Source organism: Melanotaenia boesemani, chromosome 24 (genome assembly GCF_017639745.1).
Source record: "Melanotaenia boesemani isolate fMelBoe1 chromosome 24, fMelBoe1.pri, whole genome shotgun sequence".
NCBI classification, from domain to species: Eukaryota; Metazoa; Chordata; class Actinopteri; order Atheriniformes; family Melanotaeniidae; genus Melanotaenia; species Melanotaenia boesemani.
In genome coordinates, this window is record NC_055705.1 from 14,658,189 (window position 1) to 14,683,441 (window position 25,253).

A 25,253-nucleotide genomic window follows, 5' to 3' on the forward strand; every position below is an offset into this window, starting at 1 on the left:
TTCCAGCCCGCCCGTCCACACCCGTTTTCACTTAACTGAAAAACCGTGAGACAATAGTTCTAACAGCTATATCTCCAATTTCCACTCAAACAATAGAATAAATAAAAATATCGACGTCTGCGCGGAGCCTCCAATCAAACATATAATGCTAAAATTCAACATTTTTTTCTTTTTTTCCGCTGCCAAAAACATGGCGTTTATCTCTTCATCTCTTGGTGCCCTAGCACCGCCTTGTGGACAAAAAGAGAACTGCACAGCAAATCAAAACTAAGATCAAAGCGCAGCGTTTCCGCTGTCAGTGTTTGCTGCAATTTCATTTCCGTGTAAAAAATTTTGGAAATAATTAGCCTTAATAAAAGTTAGTTACTAAAACTTAAACATAACTGATGAATAAATACTTAAACATCAGAAATTAATTATTACATCTTATGTGGTCGTAGTTATGTCTTCACCAAAAAAAAAAAAAAATCACATTTGAAGATGACTGATTTGGTACTTCCACACTGGCAAACCTGAAATGGACAGTTCCTTAGTTTTAAAAACAGTCCATAACGCCTTGAGTTAAAATTACAAATGGAAAATTATATTTATTTGTCTATTACAACTGAAAATAATGACAAAAAATGTGCAAAGAAAATACAACCTGAGCTTATGTGTAGCCTGTATTTAAGATTTTCTGTTGTTACTCGTGAGTTTCAGGTCAGTTAGTACTAAATCCAAATACTCTAGATGTGATTGTACAGCTCATGGTCAGCTTAAAGCACTTCAGTTTAAGCCCTGTAGTAATTTCAGAACTTCATGTTTTGTGGGTTGAAACTTTGAACAACATTACACCTCTTTTTTCTTTTTGTTTTCAGCATGTCTCAATCACTACCCAAAGATGACACCCTGTGTTTAAAGACTATTAAAGGTCCACAGAGCAGTATTTAAGCTCATGAAGACACTTGTGGTGCTCAGGTTTAGACAGTCACAATTTATCATTCCTGATGTGCCATTTCAGTCATTCCATAAAACAATCATTACTTTACAAAAGCTCCACAAGAGTTTGGAGCTTGATAATTAAAAACACCACAAACCATTAGATTTAATCTAAAAAAAATACAAAGATCAAGATCGGTTTAAATGCTGATCCTAGTTAAGAGAATGACTGAGGACATGCAGTATTCTAGAATAGAATCAGTTCTTCATTTTGTAACCACAGTCATCCCTCATGTGACATCTGTATAAGTGCCACTTCCAGTAATTCAGCACTCAGTTCAACAGCAACGAGGTGTCGTGTGACTCTTTTTCTGTAAGTCTACTGTGTTGGTGTGGATGAGATGATCATCTCTGTCATCTGAGGCCAGAATACGGCGCACCGCCTCCTCAAATGCCGATGCTACATTTGTAGCATCCTTGGCGCTTGTCTCGAAGTACGGGTGTCCGCCGTTTTCACGGCACCACTGCCGAACATCCTCCCCAGACACCTGCCGCTCTGGAACATCCAGTTTGTTGCCCAGTACCACAAAGGGGAAGTTGTCAGGGTCCTTTAGGTCAGCATAATAAGCGAACTCCTTCTTCCAGTTTGCCAAGTTGAGGAAGCTCTGTCCATCATCCAGGCTGAAGGTGAGGAGGCAACAGTCGGAGCCGCGGTAGAAGGGTGTGCGGAGGCTGCGGAAGCGCTCCTGACCCGCCGTGTCCCAGATCTGCAGGGTGACATGCTGCCCGTCCACATCCAGCTCTTTGTTTAGGAACTCCACACCTATAGTGTGGAAGAGGTGTGAGTCAAACTTGTTGGTGACGTAGCGGTTCATTAATGATGATTTGCCAACGCCACCGTCACCCAGGAGGATGACCTTCAGGAGGGCAGACTTGGACATCACGGCGGCAGCGTGCCGGGTTTTCTGGGGTTAGTGATCCAGGCCAATAGAGACCAAACAAGAGAGCAAGTAGTTTAACCTGAAGGAGGAAAAAAATACATCTGATTATTTATTTAATTGTCAAATGATTTAATGAACTCGGACTCATATATGCAGCTTTATTATGACTGAATAAACTGCTGCAGTGTCCTGATGAGTTTATTGTTTTAATGGCACGGTAACGTTTATTTTGTAGCCCAGCAATGACCAGAGGCTCACAACTTTGTGCTCCAAGCTATAACATATGAACACAAACCGTGTCACATGCCAGAAATTGGATATCAACACACTGGATGTATTTCTCTTAGAAAACTGCTGGAAATTAAAACTATCAGACATCATGGAAACATGAAAACAGGTCTGATAAACATTTGTATAGTTAAAATAAGAACAGACCAATCCTCTGCTCACTTTTATTTTAATCGCATGCTACTTGCAAGTGAGTGACATGAACTGTCTCCATGTTTCCTGATACTCGGACTGCAAGGACAGCTGATTCAAGTTAGTCGACAAGCTAATCCGATTAAACAGCCATAGCCCACTCATTACACTATGCAACCCCTGAACTTCCTACGCTACGTGTAACATGTTATGCATGAAGTAATCCGTGCAGAACATCACATGGACGCTGATCACAGGACCAGTGAGTCTGCCAATGGTTGAAAAAGATTTAGTTTCCTCATGTTACAGAAGTTACAGAAGTCTGTAGATAAAATGAAGCAGAGGATGGGATCATAGCGCAACCAAATGAGTCACCCTCTCAGTATCCACTTAAAAAAAATGACTAATGAGGATTTAAGAGCACATTTAATCCTGCACCACACACACTGGCATTCTTTGAATAATGAGTTTTAGATAATAGTCATTCCACCTACGTCTCAGGGCAAATCTCTGAGACTTAACGTGGGCTGTCTAATCACTTTGGTACAAGCGGAAGATCACCTCATCCATCGCATTCATGAGGAATCGGTGCCGTCTCATCACTGATCTGTCACTGGACTAGGTGGGCAGATACAAATACTTCTTTACTTCCGCAAACTAGCTGCTGTTAAAAAGGAGAATTACAGCAAAAAATGCTGAGTCATCTGATGAAAGAGTGAAAGGTTGCTAAAAAAAAAAGTTTGTTTCTTCACAATGGAGCTACAGCTGCTTCTACAAAAGCATCACTGCTGCAGAGGATATGTGTCTGATAGCAATGCAATTTAATTAATGTGGCTGACATAATAAATATCAGCCACATTATTCAAGTCAGGTTGAGGTCTGGACTTTGAGTGGATCTTTGCAACACCTTGATCCTTGTCTTTTTCAGCTATTCTCTTGTAGGTTTGCTGCAGTGTTCGGGATCATTGTCCCGGTTGCATGAGCCAATTTCAACCGAACTTCAGATTTGAGACAAATGACCTCACATTAGACCAGGAACCACCAGTCCTCCAGAGCCACAGTCCCCCTAAATGAACACCTGATTCAAATTAAATAGTTCTACAACAGATGGCGGTCAAGTTCTGCCCAAGCCTGTTAATGACCAATGAGCTGGATGTACTGCAGCAGGGAAACATCTAAGACCTGCAGGCACCTGGCCATTGAGGTCTGGAGTTGGTGGTCTCTTTGTTAGGCTCTAGAATAATTTGGTATTCAGAGGAGTTCATGGCTGCAAGGTCCTGCAACAATCCCAGATCATCAGCCCTCCACTACTGTGCCTAACAGTTGGTTTGAGGTGTTTAATGATACGCTGTGTTTAGTTTTCTCCAGACATCTCCACTTTGGTCTGGACTGCCTAAAGAACATTGTTCCAGAAGTCTTGTGTCTGTGCCGCCATGTTTTTTGTAGAGAGAAGCAGCTTTCTCCTGGCAACCCTTACACACACATCATGCTTGTTCAGTCTGTTTCTAATGTCATGAACTTTAACATTTAACATGCTAACTGAGGCTTGTAGAGTCTTAGATGTAGCTTTTTGGGTTTAATTTAACAGTTTATCTGATTAATGCTTGCTCTAATTTTAGGCTGAACTTGCTAAGTCCACTTCTGGGAAGACTGACCACTCCAAATAGTTTGGAAATAGTTTTATAACGCTTTCCAGAAGCATCAACGGCTTCTCTAAGATCACTGCTGATGTCTTTCCTCCTTGGCATTGTGTACACACACACCTGAATGTGTCAGACCAGCACACTGCCAAAACATTTCAGTTTATATAAGTGTTTACATGGATGGTGATCAATTAATCGACTACATCTGATGCAGCCTGGCTGCTATTTAATCTCTTCAGAGAGGGTGTACTTTGTTTTTAACACGCTGTTTCTACCTTTTGGTTTTGTTTTTGTTAAATACAGAATGATACCAGGTAATAAAACTATATAGATAAATCTCACATAAACAACACATGACACGTTACATTGTAAAGACCAGGTGTTTCTTATTTTATCTTTATTTTATTATTTCCCGATAGATAAAACCATAAAACTTAAAGAGAGTGATTTATTTTTACTGTGACTGCCAACTCTAAGTTGTACTCCGCCCAGGCAGTTTGTCTGACTGAATTTAATCAAACCAAATATTAAAATTTTGATTGTCTGTATAAAAGAAAATTACTTTAAGTGCAACTATCATTTAGCATGTGAAATTTAATTGGATGTCTAAGGAAATACCTACATCCAGTGGTGCAGTTGCAGCCTTGCAATCTGGTCTCTGCTCTTTGAGAAAATTTAAATCAATACCAGTAACAAAAAGCACTTTCAGCAGGGTGTGTCTAGGACATTTAAACGCACTGCTGCTCGTGTATTTTCCTCTGGAGAGACACTGTTTTGAAAACAGCAATGCAGCAGAATAAGAATGTTTTAATAGATAATCTCTGATGTGGGGGTTAGAGTAACCATCATAGCCAGAAGACTGTGTTAAAGTTAGCCAAGAAAACGTTTTTGTTGGTTTTTCTCTTTGTATTTGAAATTACTTGCTTGATGGAATTTTCGTTGTACTTGTAAAGTTGATTTTTTTGTGCATGGAAAATAAAAAAAAAAAAAAGCCTGAAAAAGTGAGAATAAGAAGCAGGAATGAATGCAGTCACACACTCAGAAGTCATGTGCTTCATTCACTAGAGGAAAAGTGTGTTTGAAGAGCAAACTCTAAATATCTTATTTATTTAAACCTGGAAAAATACAACAGCCTAGTTTAGGTTTTAGTTTTAAATTCAGTGCCAGAGGCAACACGCTGAACCTGCAAGTTAATAATTTGCCAAGCAAAGACGTGACAGGAGAGCTGATTCAGATAAAAAGCTGGTGACACGCCTCTTAGACCTTTTCTGTTCAAAATATACTAAACACAAGGAAAAGCAACAGCCACATGTGATGCTAGTTGAGCATTGCATGGCTGTAAACTGCAATAAACCTACAAATAAATGTGGAAGTATTCGCATTTTATATAATAGGTCATAAATGCAGCTTCACGTTTTTCTAACTGGAAAGCTCATGACACGATTTTGTTTTTGGCTTAACTTTTTGCATAAAACAATGATATACTTAAGTATAGGATAATAAACAATTACGATGCTTGAATTTACCTGCAATTGAGATATATACTATTCCAAAAGTATCACGTAAAGTCGTCGTCAATATTTTGATGACTATATAATAGGAAACTAGCTAGGCATAAGTTTGTCCGATAATGGAAGCTTCGCCATAGTCAATTGCTGTCCGATAATGGGCAACACGTTCGCGACTTCACCAACGAATGAAGACGATGGAAAGTGAGACGTTTCACAAAACATTAAATAAAATAAACCTTTATTAACCTCATTGTAACAATACCTGTGGACGTGATGTTCGGGTTCGGGTTCCAGGGGTAAAAATGTTCCCGTTTATCCCGGCACGGAGGTATTTTCCGTCGGCGACATGGCGCTCCGCTGTCCCTGCGACTCCCTCTGACCGCCGCTGATGACGCTCATATGACCCGGTGGTGCCTGTCACGCCTCTTCCCCTCAGGCTCTCTCGACACAGTCCGTCCACACACAGTTGGGTTTTACAAAAAAACATTAACATTTAAACATAAATCAGAATAATAATGGTTAAAACAGAGGGTGGTGCTATGGTTCGTAGGTAGGCAGAGGCGTATCTAGGACATTTTTAATAGGGTGGCCAATGTACAACACAAATTAGTGTGAGGTGACATTATTACTAACTGCAATGTCCAACAGGATTATTATTATTCTTGGTTAGAATCTGTGTGTGAAATATGGGGATTCTTGGGTATATGGAAGCCCTTAACAGCTCTAAGCCCTCTCCACAGTCAAAAACAGTTCTTAGTTTAATTTAATTTCTAATAGCTTCAGTCACTGATTTGGTTAAACTTTTAATATTGCACAATAAAAAATGAAAGTTAAAGTAGTTAAAGCATATGTGGCATTTAAAATATAAGAACTATTATCTTTAAAAAGAGCTAATTTGTCTTACAAACACAAAATTCTTATACACGTCATGCACATGTCAAAAATCTGAGATAGTGTTCTGACCAAAATCTGAGACACTGACCCAGATTCATACATCTCTGCTGCATTACAAGTCCATTTAAATGTGTAAGTCTGGACTAAAATGTTCCTTTATTAGTTTTCCAACTATTGACAGAAACCTTGTCTAAGCTTTGTCTGTTTGTTGGCTTCAGAGCGTTTAACATGCTACTGTGACTGAAGACATGAAATCCTTTAACCAGCATATCATCCAAAAACATAAGCAGTGTTTGAAAGGAGGCAAAGGAGAGACAAATGCAGCAAATAGCAAAGAGTCATACCATTACCAACCAGAGTCTGCAGCTCTGTATCTGACAGAATGGAGACCATTTAGTTTTGTAACAAAGGCTTTAATCTTTGGACAAGAGCTTAGGAAAAGAAACGGGCCTGTTACAGACTTAAAATTGTAAAGTCATGACCCCTCCATGTGATGTCACAGTGATGTGTGTATGAGTCATTGTGTCATGTTGACGGGCACCCAATGGGATATCCACCCCTGAAGCTGCTGAGGAGGGTAGATTACTGACTCACATGCTCACCGTTTCCTAAAGTCACATGCCTCATGCACTGGATTCTGTTAACCACCAATGAATTGGATATTGTAGTAAGCTAAGGCCATGCTTTCTTTCTTTTCATTTAAAAGAATTAACCTTGATTTCAAACCCAGAATTATTTACAATAAGTCCAATATGAAATATTTAACACACAGAAACACGTTAGTGAGGGCTTTATGACTTCCCTCTACTATTAACAAGAAAGTGTAAGACATAGAGACCACTGAAAGCACATCTGCTCAGTAGAAATACACTTAACAGCTATTAGAGAAGAGGCCGGAAATAATTACATCGCAAGATTACGTAATCTGGCTTTTTAAAGTTTGTAATTTTAGTTTGATGCAAAAAGAAACAGACTTGGCTTTTTAGCATGTAATAGAATGAAACTTGAAGTTTTAATTGGTGAACAACACATGAATAGTTATAGGTAATAATAGATTCAAAATTATGTACATCATCCTGCACAAAAGCCCTTTGTTTAATCTTTGCATAATCCCAAAATTGTCCTCCCATTTTATATTTACAATACTAACTTCTAAGCACATATAGCTTTAAAATTAATGCATTTAGTTCTGCAAAGTTAAACAGCCTAGATGACATAGTCAAACCCAGTTACTCTGTCCCAAAGAAGACACAGTTCATGAACTGCATGAAATAGCTAGTTCATGTTTTCTAGACATAATCATTAACCACATTATCATAATGCCTGTAAAATGTACAAAATTGACCAATCAGCTCCGAAGGATTAGTCTTAAAGAGAGAAAGACTCGTATTGTTAGAGAAATATTTAGATATTTAAACCATGTAAACTTACTGCAATAGATCATCACAATGAAGTCATAAACTTGTAAATGGGCAGAGTATGGGCTTTTTGAAGCAGCACTTGGCAACATTTAGGACAGGGATCACCAACTCTGGACCTCTTGAGTCAGTGTCCTGCAGGTTTCCACTGCATCCCTGCTGCAACACACCTGGTTCAAATGAAATAGTTCTCCAACAGCTTGTTGTCAAGGTATGCACCAGCCTCTTAACGACCCATTATCCGGTGTGCTGCAGTATGGACATATCGAATACCAGCAGGACACTGGCTCAAGAGGTCCAGAGTTGGTGATCCTCAATTTAGAAGATGAAAAGTTGGATGAAAAATGTGATTGAATACAACTTCATTCCTGATCCCACCTCCCTCTCTGCTGTGCTTTAGCTCTGCTCCAAAGCCCCAATTAATGACACCATAGACTGTTGTTGTTCTTAAAAAATCATGGCTTTCTTTAAGATGCAGGCTCCTCCAGCTGAAATGCTTTTGCCTCCAGCTCGCTCATGTGCCAAAGCGTGAACCTAATGACTTCTTTCTCTGACTAGTTGACTTTACTCAGGCACAGTGGATTCTTGCAACTAGGATTAAGAGAATTAGGAAGAAGTAGAATAAGCTGATTGTTTTTATTCTTTTCTTTCTGTCCTATATATTAATGTCAAAGGCAGATACAGCATTTATTTTTGGTCACATTACTAAATTCTGTTGTAGATAATTTAACAGAAAGCAAATTAGGAAAACCTACTTAAATGACAGCAAATCGACGACAGGTTTAATAACAAAACCAACTGTTCCAGGTCCTTAAAATAATATATTATCTTGCTTTTTGAGTGTTCCAAGATAGTACACTTTGTGGTTTAGACTTTTGGTTTACTAAAACAATATGTCAAGTAAATTAATTTAAAAGGATGATGGGCACTAAATAAAATCAGTGAATATCTACTGAAAGTCATAAACAATATGTGCATTCAAGGCAGGCCAACTGGTCACAAAGTCCATCATTTGTAACAAACTGAGCCATATTTTGAACATTCTTGACAAGGAGAGTTAAAACAACGATAACAGACAATCATTAGATAGTTATCAATCTTGCTAAAAATTCTTGGTTATCATTTCAGTGTTTGTCCATGTTAATTAACCTTGCTTTTGGATTTAGAGGCAGATCCAGCCACTATGATACCACTGCTGCCCACAACCATTACAGGTCACAAAAGTCATTGCATCCTCATCAGGGCCCCCTCGCCTCACCCATGCAGGCAAGAAAAGGGCACCTCTGGACATCTGCTTCACTCTGCAGTCTGACCCTTCGCACCTTTTGCAGCGAATCTTCTGCGTCTGCGTCCCCTCTACCCCTTGTGGAAGCTGCCTTTCACTAACACCCTGAGATGAGTACTCCTCTCGCAGCTGCCGGAGCTCTGCATTGGCCATCTCCTCTGCAGACATCCGGGCGAAGACCTCTGGGAGCAGTGAACCGCTCAGGAGACCCTGACGTAAATGACTATTTTTGGGGTTTCTCAGGTTTGCCACCTTGCTCCTTATACATCTTTTGTATTTCACCTGATTGGTTCTGTGGAGCTCGTGGATATGATGCTCGATGTTTTCAGCCAGGTCTGCTCTGTTGTCTTGATCACAAGGTTTGAGGCAGAGGGCAGCAAGGAGAAGCTGAACACATTTTGTTCTCACAGAGTCAGAAGAAGCCATTATTCTTTCTGCAGTGGGAGTATGATTCTGGAGGGCAGCGGTTTCCCTTTCCTCCCCAGTGTTGCTTGCTTGTGATGAGCCTGACTGGGAATTTCCCTGTTTAAAAATACCACCATCTCCAATCTCTGTAGCACTGCAGAGCTTAGTATCCTTACTCCCATCTGAACACTTTACTCCTCTCCTGTCTTTACTGTATTGTTTCTTCCACTTTGACAACAAGTTCTTGACCGTCTTTCTCAGGTTATTGTCTGCGCAGGTTTTCAGGAGCCTGTAGAGAGCCTTGACAATGTCTGTTGTTTCCAGTTGCTCTGCTGTAACATGAGACTTCTCAAGGTCATCAAGGAGGGTCATGATGTTCCCATAGCTTCTGTCTGTTGTGAACTTTTCTATTTGAAGCGCACAGTGGACTATTTCTTTTGCATCCATTGCTGCTGCACATAGAGGATATATCATTAAACATAACATGCAGGCCTTTGACACAGTTTGTATAAGGAAGTGGCAATTTCTTGAGATGATATTTAATAATATCCATAATTCAGCACATTAATATATACTTTGTTCAAACTACAATATTGGTTTACCTGATAGCTTTTATAGTTTGCAGCTTCTTCTTGCTAATAGCAACCTCAAAAACGTCTGCATGGGAGCAGCCATCTTGATTTTGTCTCCAAAGAAGGGAATTACTTCAATATACCCCTAGATGGAGCTGTAGCCTAACAGAATCACACCATTAATCATGCTCTTGAAGTTTGTTCAGTTAGTTTGCTGTAATGTGCTTAACTGTCTACGTAATGTTTCAAATGAATGAAATGTAATGCAATTTTTAATGCATCTGCATGTCGTCCTGGATTATGTGACCATACATGAATGTGTAATGTTTAATGTGTAAAAGTATCACCACAGAGCCTTGCAGCAGTGGTGTCATTCTTTAATTTGACTAAAATCTACTGTAAGATAAGTGTGTTTTTAAGGATTTACTTGTGTGCATTTGATTTTGGGGGGTTATTCCCACAGCAGGTACACAAATTTCTGTTCATTTTCATGCCTCTCTCCTGATCTCTGACTATAAACAAAAAGCTGGATTAACTATGTCAAGGGTGTGACCAAAGGTTTAACGATTAAAGCAATAATTTAAAAGATCATTTGAAATATACATTCATCTGTATGATTATGGCCATACCTCACTTATACAAGTATGAATGCAATACTAGTGAAGGATTTGCTTAAGTTATGGAATCGAATGTTTGGATCCTGCATGCAGGAACATGCAATTCTCTAACACAAACAGCTAAATGGCCTCCAGACAAGAATTCAAAAGGTATCTCATAACAAGATGAGGCAAGTCTTTCAGCTGTGTTGCAAGAATATTTTATGAAAGAGGAAGATAAAAGAGTGTTTTGGATAATTTGTGGTTTCAGTCAAGACCAGAGCTGTTTCTGTACATAAAACCTCTGCAATGGATAGTTTTCAGGTACTTATTATGCCCTCAGAGTCAATATCTCTTGTGGCTAAGAGACATATTTCTCTTTGAAATTATTGCAATTTTATTTCTATTACAACTGCGTATCACACTGCCCTATGAGTACCACTGAGGAATCATAGGGATATGACTGGTGAGAGGGGGGCATTTAAATCTTATGTCTTACTTTTTAAACTTGCAAAATTATACTGCCGAGTTTTCTAAGACTGAGGCACACACCAGCCATTTAATCTATTAATAATCATTTAAGCATTAATGACAAAAAGAAGCAAAGCATAAAGACTTTAAATGGGACCTTTATGTCCCTAAATCCAACACAAACACCACTGGATGCTTGTAATAAACAAAGCCAAAGGATAAATCAATCGGATAATCCTATGCAAAAATAATCTGTACCAGGCAAAAGCTTGGGCAGTTGCTCTTAAAAGTATGGATTACCAGCTGCTTTTCTGCTTTATCACAGATTTAAGGCTAAATGTACTATGACGAATTTAAACAGAACAACAATCAACAAGCACAACACTCGCCACAGGCCAGCACAAAGGCCTGCATAGTTGCAAAGAGTAAAATGGGTGGACATTAGAAAACTTTTAGCTTATTGGTAAGAAAGGTTTGTAGTATATTTTGCTTGCAAGGGAAATATATCTGTCTTGTGCTAACATTACTCTTGCCTATTTGGAAAAGAAACTGTACCTTGAATATACCAACCTGCATTATGATACACATCAGAATTATGCTGCACTCTCAAATATGTAAAATCCTGAGGCAACAGAAGTCCCGCAAAGTTGTCAGGGAATTCAATTACAACAAGATTTTCTCCTCCACTCTGCATCTGGCACTGTAGAGTATGTTGCAGGTTCAATGAGCTACCCATAAGCTGTATGCTTTGGTACAGTAATCATTGTGCAGTACTAGTCTTTGAAATTAATGGATTTCAGTGTGCAGCAATGTTGCTGTTACCTCTGGTCTGAAGAAAGGGCCATGTGTTTAAAGGGCCTTTAAACAAATTCTATAAGTCTTGCTAACAAACTGGATAGTTGTACCTAAAGCTGCATAAAGTACCACGATAAGAAAGAGGATTCAGCATAAAAGCTAGAAATTAACTAAAGTCTCTCCTATTGGATGGTCTACCCCACTTTGCCAACAAATAGCAGTAGAATTTGTGCTTTCTTTGCTATTTTGATTTATAAAGAATTGTGAATATCATTTGTATATTCAGCTCCTGAAGCATGTGCCATATGCACACAATACTACTAATACAGCTACTCTTGCTGGCTAGCTAACTGCTTTTGTGTTGGATAACCAGGGATATGTTCATCACTTACAATAACTTTAGTCTATATCTTAATCTGACAGTATTTTCTTGCTAATTTATTCATTATCAGTATATTCAGTTGTATGTTTTACTGACAAATAAGAAAAGCCCTGAGCTAACCTGCTTTGCTGCTTGCTAGTTGTCAGTTTGAGGCCTAGTCATATGATTGTGGACAGATTAGCACACTGCAAACCATTCCTTTTTCTATTGAGCAGTTTATTCTCTGGCAGATAAGTGAAATAGCAATAGTAAGCTAATATGGCTAATGAGCTAATTACTTCCTACGTTTTAGTCGCTCTAGCACTGCACTCCATCGAGGTTCCTCACTGATCTGTCTACAGATAAAAGCTGAACTTGATTCAAGTCCTACACAGATTTACTCATTGTTCCTACTGAATCCAAAAATTACAGCCATTAATATTAGCTGATGTAGAGAATTTTTAGTACATTTGTGGGAACTGCATAAGTTGTTATAACCAAAACTAGCAATGTTGGGGTCAGTTAACAGTCTGTACACATGTTCAAAGTGGAGCAGCAAAATTGCTTTTTAATTCAGTAAAGTAACAACACCAATGATTTCCAAAGCATTTTAGATTTTTTTTGTCATTTTCCATGCATAAATACCTCAGTGACATATAAATAGATGAGCAGGGTGCCATTACATAACCAGTAGTATGACATCACCCTCCTAATCTTATATTAAAAATTTTGCTTACAAGACTCAATATAATGGAAACCCTGTGGGAAAAGTGATACAGTGTCTCTTCGTATGAAAGCTCCTGGCTCTTAAGTCTTCAGAAAGCAGCCTTTAAAAGTCCAAATGGAAACCTAAACCTCCAGGAAGCTTTTAGCAGCATTAATGTGTAACTTTCTGAGTCAGAGAACAAGAGCTCTGGCCTGAAGACTTTTCTGCACTGGGTCAAAAATGCGCAATAACAGATTTTCAAGTGATTGTAATGTTTGTGTTTTTGAAACTGGATATTGTGGATCAAACCTGCAACCTTTAGGAACTATCTACCACTTTAACTGTGTGTTTTCCTGGTGTGTGGACAGACATGGGTGGGGTTCTACTCCTTCAGAAAAGAAATGGACAAAACAGAAAAAAAAAAGCAAAACCTCATTCAGCTCTTAAACTCGACAAGCCCTTTGTATTTTGTTTTTCCAAACCTATGGCTTGAATTCCCAAAGCAATCATAAGGTTTCCAAGAAATTATCAAGAAATTTTATTGTGGCCTGTTTGCACTTGTGCGTTCCTTATCTGTGGGAATGGAATTTTACCAGCATGATGCTGCTGTGACAAACACACACCAAGAGGTGGCGCTCTTTGCACTGTGCTGTTCTAACAAAGCTGTATGAGGAAGTGGTGTACTGCTGTATCACATCCTGCTTTTGTTGTCTCCGCCTCTTGAGCAGGCCACACCACACTTGAAGGCATGTATGCATGAGCACACACACATGCACATTACCCCGCCCTAAGCTTGAGTAATCCAGGAGAGGAGGGAGGGTTTCTTCCTAGTGATCAGTTTCTTCATACTCAGACATTCAACATGGTAAAAAAACTGCCTACAAGGCCCCCACACACGTACACACAAACACAACATGAAAACCCCAGACACACCAAGTGTTTGTACACAAAACACCTGAGTAAAAAAAGAGTTGTTAAAGCGAGTGACCTGAAGTTACTTTTAGCTTGCACAATAGAGGGACTGCACAGAATGACCAGCACCTCAGATTACAGAGAAAGGTTAGTTTATATTCTGTACTGCAAATAAAAAGAAAAAAAAAAGTTTAAATCATTAAAGCTTTTTAATGTAATTATTCAAGAAGTAAAGTGACATCCTTTTGTGTACTTTTCTTCAGACGTTATAAAATATGCTGTGGATGACGAAGGTTTTTGTTCATGTCATCAGTTTGAACTCAGACGTCAGAAAGGTGCAACTTCTGCAAAAGCACACAGGACAAAGAGTAGTTTTTATGCTGCAAATGCAAATTCAGCCCCTATTTTTTCTTTGCCCAATGCTTTTAACATGGTATGTGTGTTTGTCATTGAAAGGAGGGAGCTCTTACTCACCAACACCACCCTTCAAAAACCTTGACAGTGATCACACATGACTAGAGTTGACTTTTTCTCCCCTCAGCTTCTGCCACATGGTTCATCCTGTTTTGACTGATGCACTGCAAGGTTTCAGTGCTTCTTCGCTTTCTATTTTGGAGCTTATAAACTACACAAAGTGGCACAGACTTGAATTTGTACTTATTAACCTTCTCGCTTCACCTCAGGCAGGAAATGAAACTCCCCAAACATGAAATCACAGAAAGCAGTTGCTGTTATGTCTGCTGTGACTGATCATAATATTTTTCCTTTTCTGATAAACTTTTGTTGAAGCCAGTAACAGTAAGGAAGTAACAGATACCAGATTGTCGGGATGTTTTCTCCACAGGCAGGGAGTGAGCCAAAAAACTTAATCACAAGATGCATCAACTTCTGTCTCCATTGCAGTTTGTGCTGTCTGTAAGAAACTGCATTTCACAACACCTTTGCTGATATAATGCAGGAGTTCTTTTGATAGCAATTTTAGTTATTTTCAAATCATTACCTCTGTTAACCAGTTGGAACAAAAGCAGTGACCTGAAACATCAAGAGAAAGTATGAGTATTGATCTGTTTGAATTTCAGACATGACTTTGTTCTGAAAATCCTCTGTGCTTAACACCATATGTTCTCTCCACTGCACAGTTATCATTGATTCATCACATTGTTTTCCCATGAAACCCTTCCTCCCTCCCTCTCACACACAGCAACTGGACAAATGTTCAGTCTTGTGGGAAATCTACCACCGGTGGACCTTGCATGGTTGCAACTAACCACATCCTTCCATTGCTCACAGTTGTGCGCCATCTACAAGACATTCTGTATATTTGTAATGCGATCACAGAGGAGATGTTAAATGCAAACACTGCACAGGTGCAAAGGATTGTTCTTCAGCTTCAGCTGTGAGAGAGAGCAATTACTCTCAGCCTAAAGCAGCTGCATGTGCGTGCCTTTAAGAGTTACTGATAAAGATAAAGGGAAACCACAAGAGCCTGAACTTTACCCCTCATCGAAAGACCAAAGATTAATAAACTCCCCTGTTCATGAAATCATCAACTACATAGTAGAAAGGATTTTTTAAAATTTCCATTACAATATTAACTTAATTTGATTTTTCTCCAATTGAAGTTCCCTCACTGGGGTACTTTGAGAACAGATGGTGATAATTTGTGTCAAAATGCTCATTTTCGAAATCTAGCGTGAACTGTTTAAAACCAGTCTAATTTTGTTCTGCTTCACTTTATCACAGATGGCCTTTGTAGAAATAATATTCACATATAGTACTATGATTTGATAGAGATTTAGAGCTAGTGTTTCATCATTCCAAAGTTATGGTTATATTTAACTTTTTTTTTTTTTTTTTTTTTTTTTAGGTGAGCCCAAACTGTTTTCATTTGTGCTATATGCCATCTTCTTTAATTCTTCTCCAGAAACATGCATACTGATATTTACACATCTAAAGCCTGGTACACACATAACGATTTTTTTTAATCTTATGAGATTTTTTATCTGGTTGAGACATCACACGTGAAGAATAAAAAAAATCTGTTTTGATCGTACTCCGAAAATGTAATCACAGAACAACACACACATAACGATACTGTCCAGCAACTTATCTACAAACCGACAAACGTCAAAATGTAGAAGAAAAACCATTGCAACAACCGGCAAAAAACAAAGAAGAAGAAACATAGCAACAACAACCCATTTTACTTGATTAGATATTAATGTTTTTATTTAATAATTTTCTCTTATCATTGTTAATTGTTATTGTGCTCATTTGATCTTTCTTTAGAACCTGAGCCTTTCCTCAAAACTTCAGAACAAATAGAAAATTATTTGCAAAACACTGAACTCCTACATTTATTTTTTTTTTTTTAAATGATGGGACAAAGTTAAATGCATCTCTCTGTTTTTGCTGCTGTTGCTGAAGGATCTCTGCAGTGCTGTCAGTGTTATGGAGGGGGTGAGAGCAGTTCTCCAACCAAGATGACAGCTGAGCTATAATCTTCCTCTCTTAACTAAGTCAAAGGGGCATCCCAGTACAGAGTTGGATTTCCTGATCAGTCTGTCATGTTTCTTTCTGTCCACAGCTGATATGCTGCCCACCCAGCAGATAACAACATAAAAAATGGTGGATGCCACTACTAAGTTATTAAAGCACTCCAAGAGTTCAGTTTTCTGAGATAAAGTCAGCCAGGGCCTTCTTGCAAAGTTCATGTTTAGTGTCCAGTCCAGTTTATGATTCAGGTGAACACCCAGGTGCTTGTAAAATGTCACTATCTCCATGTCCATTCCTTGTATGTTCACTGGTGTTGGGAAGGAGTTGCTTCTCCTGCAGAAATCCTTCACCAGTATTACATTTTTATATGTTCATTAACCTAATGTGGAAGGTTAATATTAACCTTCTTCATTGTCTCCATATTAATTTTTATAACACTTATATAGATAATCTGCACTGTTTATTCTTATTGTGTTTGATTTTTATTGTCTTTATATCTTATTAACTCTTGCACAACTCATCAACCATAAATCATAGTAATTTATTGTTGTTTTAAATGTGCCCTATGAATAACTTTGATCTTGAACTTTGAAACATCAACATCCTGCAGATTCAAAATAGAGGACTCTACAAACAAGGCACCAGCAAGTATGCTAAGCCAGAGGTCTATGTGAGGGTGAGGTTTATAAGCAAGTGTGTTAAAGGGTCACATTTTTGCATGTGCAAGTTTTATGAGCTGATAACTGAGCAGTTAGGGAATGCATTGCAATGACAATAAAGCTTTTATCAATAAGATGCTTTTTACAATGCCAAATGGTCATGTGCCCCCCCCCCCCCCTGACCTTAACCATGCACTTTCGTTGCAATATAAAAGCAGTAGTAAAGGAAGAACAATCTAAATCAAGATAGAACAAGGAAGTGAAATATATCAGCCTCAGGGCTGGTTTTAAAAAATGAGGCCCCTGCTTGTAATTCAGGTGATGATCTCACCCTTTATTCTTGGTGCAGTCAGTGCATCTGTGTTGACTGCAGAAGGATCAATGAAATCTGAATGTCATTTTCTTGCACGTCTATATCAACATTTTCAGTGTGCATACGCTGTTAAACATCTACCAGGTTTCAACCGGTATGACCAAAAACTTTGATAAGAGCTGAAAGGGCATTTGTCTGGAAGGGCGGTGTCCCTGTGTGTGGATCACAAATGCAACAGAAGGCTTTTGTACACCACGATCCATTTCTCCCATTCAGACATGACACGTCAAATGTTTTATCAGCGTCTAGGTTTGGTATCAGTGCCTCTCAAACTGTATTCTATGGTCATGTTTATTGCATTAGATAAGGATTAACCTCTTTTGAATAATAAGTTTTGGCGTAAAGATTCAAGCACTTTTGCACGGTTAGACAGTTAAAACTGTTTGAAATACTTTTTCACAAATCAGAAAGGACAAAGTCAAGATGTCCTGCTCTTACATTTTGAGTTTGTAACTCCTCTACCCCACTCCCACCCTTCTCTGGTAATTTCCGTTGGGTGATTGGGTCTGAATTCCAGATATCCCACAGTTAAGATTCATGGCCCTGCACTGTGTGTGGACAAAACTCTTCTAACCCTTTAACTTTATATCCACCTCAATTTTTCTCTTCCTCTTCATTCCATTCTCTCTTTTTCCTTCATTTCGTGCTCTTGTTCTCCTCTATTTCTCCTCCCCCACGTCATCACACCCCCCCCCCCCCCCCCCCCTGCCGATTTACCAAACACATTCCTCCCCTCCCTTCCTACATCCTCCATTTCTCCTCCTGGCGCCTTTCCTAAATTTCAGCAGTCTGATCGAGCTGCGATCAGGGGCTCAAAAATTTGAACTGCTTCGCCACAGGCTGACATGGACTACTTTATTAGAAGGAGGGTAGGAAGGAGAGAGGAAAAAAGAATGGGATGAGGTGCATGCACACATTTTTTACTTAATGCATGTGCTCATGTGCATGCTTACACATGCTCCTACAAATTCTTGATTGGTCATATGGCAAAAGTATCAACAGTCAACAGAGAGCAGAAGATACCACATGTCTCTTTCTGCCTTTGGGTTATCAATAAAGGAACATACACACACATAAACACACACAATCTCTTATTTAAACCATGAGATGAGAAAAAAGATAGACGATGTACCCAAAAGGGTGCAACCACACAAAAGCTTTTTATGTTTAAACACTAAAAAACCTCATTTTTAAATCCCCTTCTCTCTATTTGTGATTTAAAAGTTGATGAGCACGTCGAGCAAAAGAAACAATGCAGACTGATGTCCCAGCAATAAGCAAATAAAATACTGTTTTCATCCTTGGATGGTAATTAGTTCAATTAGTTCCCTAGCACACTGGTCATGGTATTATTAAACATTGACAATATTAGATTGTGGTGTGGAGAAACACATTATTTAACTATATTTTTGCTGTTTGTTTGTGTAACGACTCAATGATCCTAACAAAACAACAGCATGGGGCAAAGTTGGAGAGAGGCTCTTTTAGTAACCCACAACCTGAATCTTTTAAGTTAACAACACTGCAGAGGAACTGAGAAAATTCAGTGTTACATTGTTTTAAATGTGCATGTTGTAGCTCCAGTGTAGCTATAACCCGTGTCCTGATCTGCCTCCAGAATTTTTTAAATACTAAGATGCAGCTTATGTGTCACTGCATGCCAACAATGTTTTAAATTACATCGTGACTTTCTGGAAATTCTGTTCATTTGACATCAAATGCTTCAAAGGAGAGGGGTGTAAAGTGCGGCCCGAGGGCCCAAAGATCCCAAGCAACTAGTTTTATCTTTGGCCTTGTCCCATGTGCACAGAGATTCCTCCTGATTCTTTAAAACCTTTGATACTATACACTGCAGATGGTGTGATCATCAAAGTCTTCTTAATTTCACATTGAAGAACATTTTTCTAAAATTGAACCACAATCTTTAGACCAAGTTTTTGCCCATCTTTACATCTGAAATGACCCTTTTATATCCATTAATTTTACTTGTTGCTAGTTAGCCTAATTGTATGCTCCTCCAGGTGTTTTTTTTTATTATTTGTGCTACTTTTTCAGCCTTTTGTTGCTCCTGCTCCAACTTTTTTGAGATGTGTTGCCATCAAATTAAAATGAACTAATATTTTCCATGATATGGTCAAATATCTCATTTTCAACACCTGATATGTTGTTTATGTTGCAAAACATTGCATTTTGTTTTTATTTGCATTTTACACAGGATTCCTTTTTCTTATTTTTTCGAACTAGAGCTGTAGTTGAAAACCCCTCAAAAAGGGAAAAATGTAGTTAATGCCTATTTGTTTGCTGTTACCATCCCTACACATACTGCCAATGACTGTCCATGATCAGAATTTAGCTCAAATTACTAACGTAACTATGCACAGCCTTACAGAGCTGCAAGCAAAACAAGCCAAGACAAATCCACCTTTGCTCAGAGACATACCTGCATACCTTTGTTTGACCTCAAATGTCAAGTTCAGTGCAGGAAAAAAGCTCCTGTGACAAGTACATGAAGGAATATTCTCAGTAAATCATGTCATCAAACAGATATCAAGCTAGGTAAAGCATGCAGTTCAGGGGTCAAGCAAACCATTTTAAACATGCTTGGTATGAACACACAAACTAAAATGAGGAGAGCTGCAGACATCACATACATTTGATGGCTGTCTAGAAGCTGGTGTCTCCTACAGACCTGTTATTTCTGCAAGTAGCTAACATCTGAACTGCAGAACATCTGGCATATGTGGTTTTGTGTGTGACAGACAGGTGGTGATTATTCAACTTTATTCAAAGGATGAAAGCTGCTCTTACAATGTGGCTGCTATGAGGAAACACATGCATACACTGAGTAGGGACTTCTGAACACAGAGGCCAGGTCATGCTCTTTTTTTATGCTCTTTGAATTGGGAGCTGAACTGAGGTGAACCACATCACTCTGTCTCACTTCCTTGCTTTGAGGCAACATGTTGTCTCATTTCAAAAAGGGGGAACTTAAAAGTAAGAAAAATACACACATTGTGCTGGTTCACAGCTTTGGGGAAGTAACACTTGACAGGAAGCTGCCATGTAGTTTTGCAGTCTGGCAGCGAGCCTTGTTTTACTCGAATCAAGCAGGAACAATCATCTGCATGGCTGAAAAAATAAAATAGCTTGGTTTTTGAATTTATATTGACTGTTACTGATTTATATTGAAAATAAGTGGCATTGTTCCATCAAATGCGCAGGAATGATTTGTAGGGATTTACGCACAATAGTCTTTTATAAGCAACAAAATATGGTTGTTTCTCTTTCTGGAAATGACAAATTTATTGCCCAACTACTCAAGCCAGCAGTCACACAAGCTGTTGAGAATTAGTTAATGCCCATTTTAGGCCTTAATTTAATACACAGCAAAAGAAATCCGTAGATTCTTGGGTTAACTGTGTGTATTCTCATACTGACAGTCTATAAAACAGAGCAGCTGTGGCCAGGGGTAGAAAGGGGAAGCGTCCACTCCACGTGTTGTAAAGGTTCACAATCTCACCCTGGTTGCCTCAGAGTTACATAACCACAAACATGTGAAAAGAAAAAAAAGGTAAGATGAAACAAGAAAAAAAAAATGGGACTAAAGAGGAGAGAGAAAAAGAGGGGGTTAAGAGTGAAACACAATGATGTCATGCATTTGTTAGTGGCAGAAGGGGATAAAGTCTGCAAAGCAAACATAAAAAATCACCACTTTTTTCCAGATCAGGAGAGGCTGAACAGCAGCTGAAACATAGGCCATGGATCTCAGCAGATATGGCCTTATTTGGCATCCCAAGGAAGAAAAAAAAGGAGGCGGCAAAGGCCAAAATTCCACATCGGGTTTCTATCAAACAAAGACTGATGTGGAGTCAGCAGCAGCCTCTCAAGCAGTGGAAGATATCAAATATTAGGGGGCTATTGGGTCAGAGGCCTAGAGTCTATTTTTAAAGTAAACATTTAGGTTGAATACTTCCTAACTGGTCTAATAATGAAGAGGAGTAAGGTTTTCATTCCATTATTCAATGGAAGTTTCTTTGTGTGTCACTGAGTTGGTGTGTTGACCTCAGAGCACAAACAGCTCATTTTGACACATAAAGACACATTCAGCTGCTCGCATCTGACAAAACAACCAACAGGAAACAGAACAGACACCTCCTTGTCTGCTCTGCGCTCGCCATTTGCAGAAATAGCCACCCCCGCTGTTATCAAGCCTGGGTCACACTTCCTGCCTTTCTGCTATTTGATTTAAACAAGGGATTCTGGGTAAGGGTTGAAGGTACGATTAGTCCCACCCCTATGCCCCTATCCCTGCCCACTTGTTTTAGTAACAGGAAGTCAGCTTTCCCACTTCCTCCTCAGTGAGAGCAAATACAGAAGTTTAGAGGGCTTGACTGGGAGAAAGATCACTCTCAGTTCTCTATGTAATCATCTTCATTGTCCGTTTTCACTCTGTTACCAGAAAAATAAAGATGTGCGTCCATTTTGATCAAATGTTTTTACTCATTATCTGCAGAAACTTTTATTTCAAAGATTCTACTTTTTATGCAGCATGTAGTGCAGATAAGAAACAAGGAACATTTGTAAAATATAACTTGAATTCATGGTTTCTGGTGACTTCTAAAACATCTCCCCACCACTGACACGTGAACTCAACCAGAACTCCAGAGCCAGACGGTGCTACCAGGCACCATGTAGTAAGCAGCATATTTTCGTGTTGCGCAAACCATGAAGCAAGTGCTGGACTTGTTTAGGCAGACAGAGATTGAGCAAAGTGAAGACCTATTTAACACCTTGAACTCAATACTCCAGAAAATGTTTGGCTGGGATTATTTTACCATAAGGGAGTATCTTTGCCACGAAGGCAGGTGGTTTGTATTAAAGTAGCGCCATGAAGGCTAGAACTCAGTTTCTCAGCAGAGCATTGGCTACATCACAGTTGTCAAACTCCAGTCCAAGAAGACCACTGTTCTGCAGGTTAAACCTGCAGGATAGAGGCCACAAGGACCGGACTTTGACACCCCTGGGCTACAGCATCACACTGCTTCCAACAGCTTAGCCAACAGTGTGGACACACAACTTAGATGGAGTGATAAAGGGTAGATTCGAATTTGCAAGGAACCAGACTGCAGCTGAGCAGATGAGTGGAAGGTTGCCTTGGAGATTGACAGCAGATGCAGACTACAAGTGAGATGGAGATACACAGACCACAACACTTTTACCCAGAGTGCACCTTGCTATAATAGTTTCCCAAAAACTTGCATGTACAGTCGTAAAAGAAAAAAAAAAAACATGATTCTTCATAAGAGGCCACTTTGTTCCAAATCTGACACTCACATATGAATTGTAGACCCTCTTGGTAGTGGACAGAGGTCACCATGGGTACTGACAGACCTGGAGCCGGACAGTACGTCAAAATTGTTCTGCCATGAATGCTCCCACACACATCAGTCACCCTATTCTTGCTTTATATGTTGCTTTATCAATGGATGTCAAAGAATAATTATGAAAGATCTATATTAAAATAATTTAATGTTGCTGGTTGTCTTTTCAGACCCAATCTATGTCCTGGCTTTAATAAACACAGCAAACCTCCAACAATGCATGAAATAATGACTGCACTCTGCAAATACAGTGGTATGAGTGGTAGAGAATGTGTGGTGGGAAGAGAAAAAGTCCCTCTTCATGTGGTAACATATTGTCCTTGTAATGGGCAGGTTATCTGGCTAGTTTCTGTGTAACAGAGGAAGGGACGGCCCACATTCTTTGGCGCTGATCTCATGCTTGAAAACCTTTATGCCCACTCAAAAAAAAAAAAAAAAAAAAACAGTGCAAATCCAAAAACCGGCTCAGACTGAGACGGATCAAGTGTTGCAACATGCTTGTTTTCCTTTTACTTTTCATACATTCCTGTCACCCAAGATGAAAGTATACAAACCCAAGCTACAACTACACCTCAAATCTTACATTAAAAGTGGCAGCTTGGAGTAAAGCATGCATAAATTTCTTTATTTGTTTGTGATCTTTTGTTTCTTTTCCCCTCATCTTCTTTCCTGAAAATACACCACAAGCAAATCTTATCACACCAGTCATTACCAGAGATAAGAGGTCAGATTAAGAAATTCCTGCCAAGAAAACAGGAGCATGTTCATTCGTGTCTAAATATGGTTGCACGCTGGCATTTAGTAAAAAACGAAAAATGAGGAAAGAGTAACACACTTAAGCATGTGTGTATGCAAAGAGCTCATTTTGTGAAAACTTGAAAACAGACCTTTGATTCAAACAGTGAGAAGAAGTCTTTGGTGCACCTGCTGTGTAGCCTGTATTCACTTACAAAAGATGCCCTCACATATATTTGCAGGGGATCAGGGGAGGTTCATGCATATGCACTTTCACCCTCTTACATTACCTGCCACTGTCAATTCATCACGCAGCTATGTGCACACATACACACACACATGGACACACACAGAAAGGTTGCTAATGAGCAGGAATGCCAACAGATCAGTGAAACAGCACGGCAGCTGTTGCAGCAGGGGTCCTCCTATTGGCCGGCTGTTGTCTTCAAGCCAACTGTATTGAATCAGACAACGGCACAACTGGGTTTTCCCGCCATGGGTATTTTGATACTGTACAGAGAGGGATAGTGAGAAAGAACAACCAGCAAGAAGGAGCATTGAAGTAGGAGAGGAGGAGGCTGAGGGTTTAGAGAACGTGGAGTCAATATTCAAAACATTCCCCTTGTATCAGCTACGCAGTGCTGTTGAAAGCTGTAAATTGAGTTTTAAGAAGAGAAACTATTAAAGAACATTATCAACAAAAGCCCACAAGGACAGGAATAACATGACATTTCCTTTTACAAGATAAAATGTTGCACTTTTGAAGGCAACTTCCTGTCGTGGTGACTGTTAACAATTAGAGAAATGCAAGAGGACAAATAAGAGAGATGTAAACCCACTTTCTACAGCAGGTGGAACAGTCCAGTTGGCAGACACTATGTCATGCATGCATATAAAAACAGGATGCCTACAAGCATATTAAAAATATAACAATAATTTCATGCATTTCAAGTGTGCAACCACAAAAACTGACCTCACAGAGCTGATATAGCTCCATGAAAATGTAGGCAAATAGGTTTAAGATGTAGGAAAATAAACCACAGAGTAACTGTCCTACTGCTAACAGCATGTAAACACAGCAGCAGAATAAGAGTGGGGAGTGAGAGCATGCTGGGAAATGAGCTTCACATTCACTGTGGCTAAAAGAATCCATTAAACTATTTTACTGCAATAGTCCTCCCGCTGTGTAATAGATGCTGCACACGCCTACTGCCTTGCAGCATCAACAAGACGCACTCGTCATTCATATAACATCCCGAGTATCCAGAGACTTTACGTCACATTTTAATTCACATACAATGTGTGTGATGACATAAGTGCAACAGAGGCAGTTACAGTAATTTCCATCTGCTGCAGCGGCTCCGTCTAATGTCTGAGGAATGCAAAACCGGAGACGTTTGGCTTGAGAGGGAATGTTAGCAATTACTGCTCGTCTGGTTGAGTGTTGGAGAAAGTGCACATGTGAGCAGAAAATAAGAGAAAAATGTATCTCGGAGGAAAATAGGTAAAAGAGTTGTTTAAGATCATATGTTGTGTGTGTGCATTCCACAATTTTTCTGCCTTCAACTTTCCTCTAGATGAATGCAGTGATTACATAAGATGAGGTCTGATTGGCTGCCTCTAAGCATGATAACTGGACTGCTCTGCACAGATGCACCCTGGTGGATTATGGGTAATACTGGAAAGTTGCATTAAGGGCAGATGGCCTGTCGTTATGATTGTTTTGTCTATTGCTCTGGGCTGTATTGATATTAATATTTA

General features: G+C 39.2%; 2 protein-coding genes across 4 annotated transcripts; both read right to left on the minus strand.

The window, feature by feature from the left end:
- Positions 1–844: 844 nt before the first annotated feature.
- Positions 845–5,908, minus strand: LOC121635467 (ras-related protein Rab-9A-like). Its single transcript, XM_041978621.1, has 2 exons — positions 5,696–5,908; positions 845–1,938 (listed from the first exon to the last, which is right to left on the minus strand). The coding sequence occupies exon 2, from the start codon at positions 1,857–1,859 to the stop codon at positions 1,257–1,259; it is 603 nt and encodes a 200-aa protein (XP_041834555.1). The 5' UTR covers positions 1,860–1,938; positions 5,696–5,908; the 3' UTR covers positions 845–1,256.
- Positions 5,909–7,960: 2,052 nt separating this feature from the next.
- Positions 7,961–14,639, minus strand: LOC121635933 (transcription elongation factor A N-terminal and central domain-containing protein). Of its 3 annotated transcripts, none has more exons than XM_041979373.1 (3): positions 14,323–14,639; positions 10,038–10,162; positions 7,961–9,884 (listed from the first exon to the last, which is right to left on the minus strand). In XM_041979373.1, exon 3 carries the CDS (start codon positions 9,880–9,882, stop codon positions 8,908–8,910), a length of 975 nt encoding a protein of 324 aa, XP_041835307.1. In that variant the 5' UTR covers positions 9,883–9,884; positions 10,038–10,162; positions 14,323–14,639; the 3' UTR covers positions 7,961–8,907. The 3 variants fall into 3 exon arrangements, with proteins under 3 accessions (XP_041835307.1, XP_041835305.1, XP_041835306.1); XM_041979371.1 differs by having other exon boundaries at positions 7,961–9,887; positions 14,323–14,638; XM_041979372.1 differs by lacking the exon at positions 14,323–14,639 and having other exon boundaries at positions 7,961–9,887; positions 10,038–10,194.
- Positions 14,640–25,253: the final 10,614 nt, after the last annotated feature.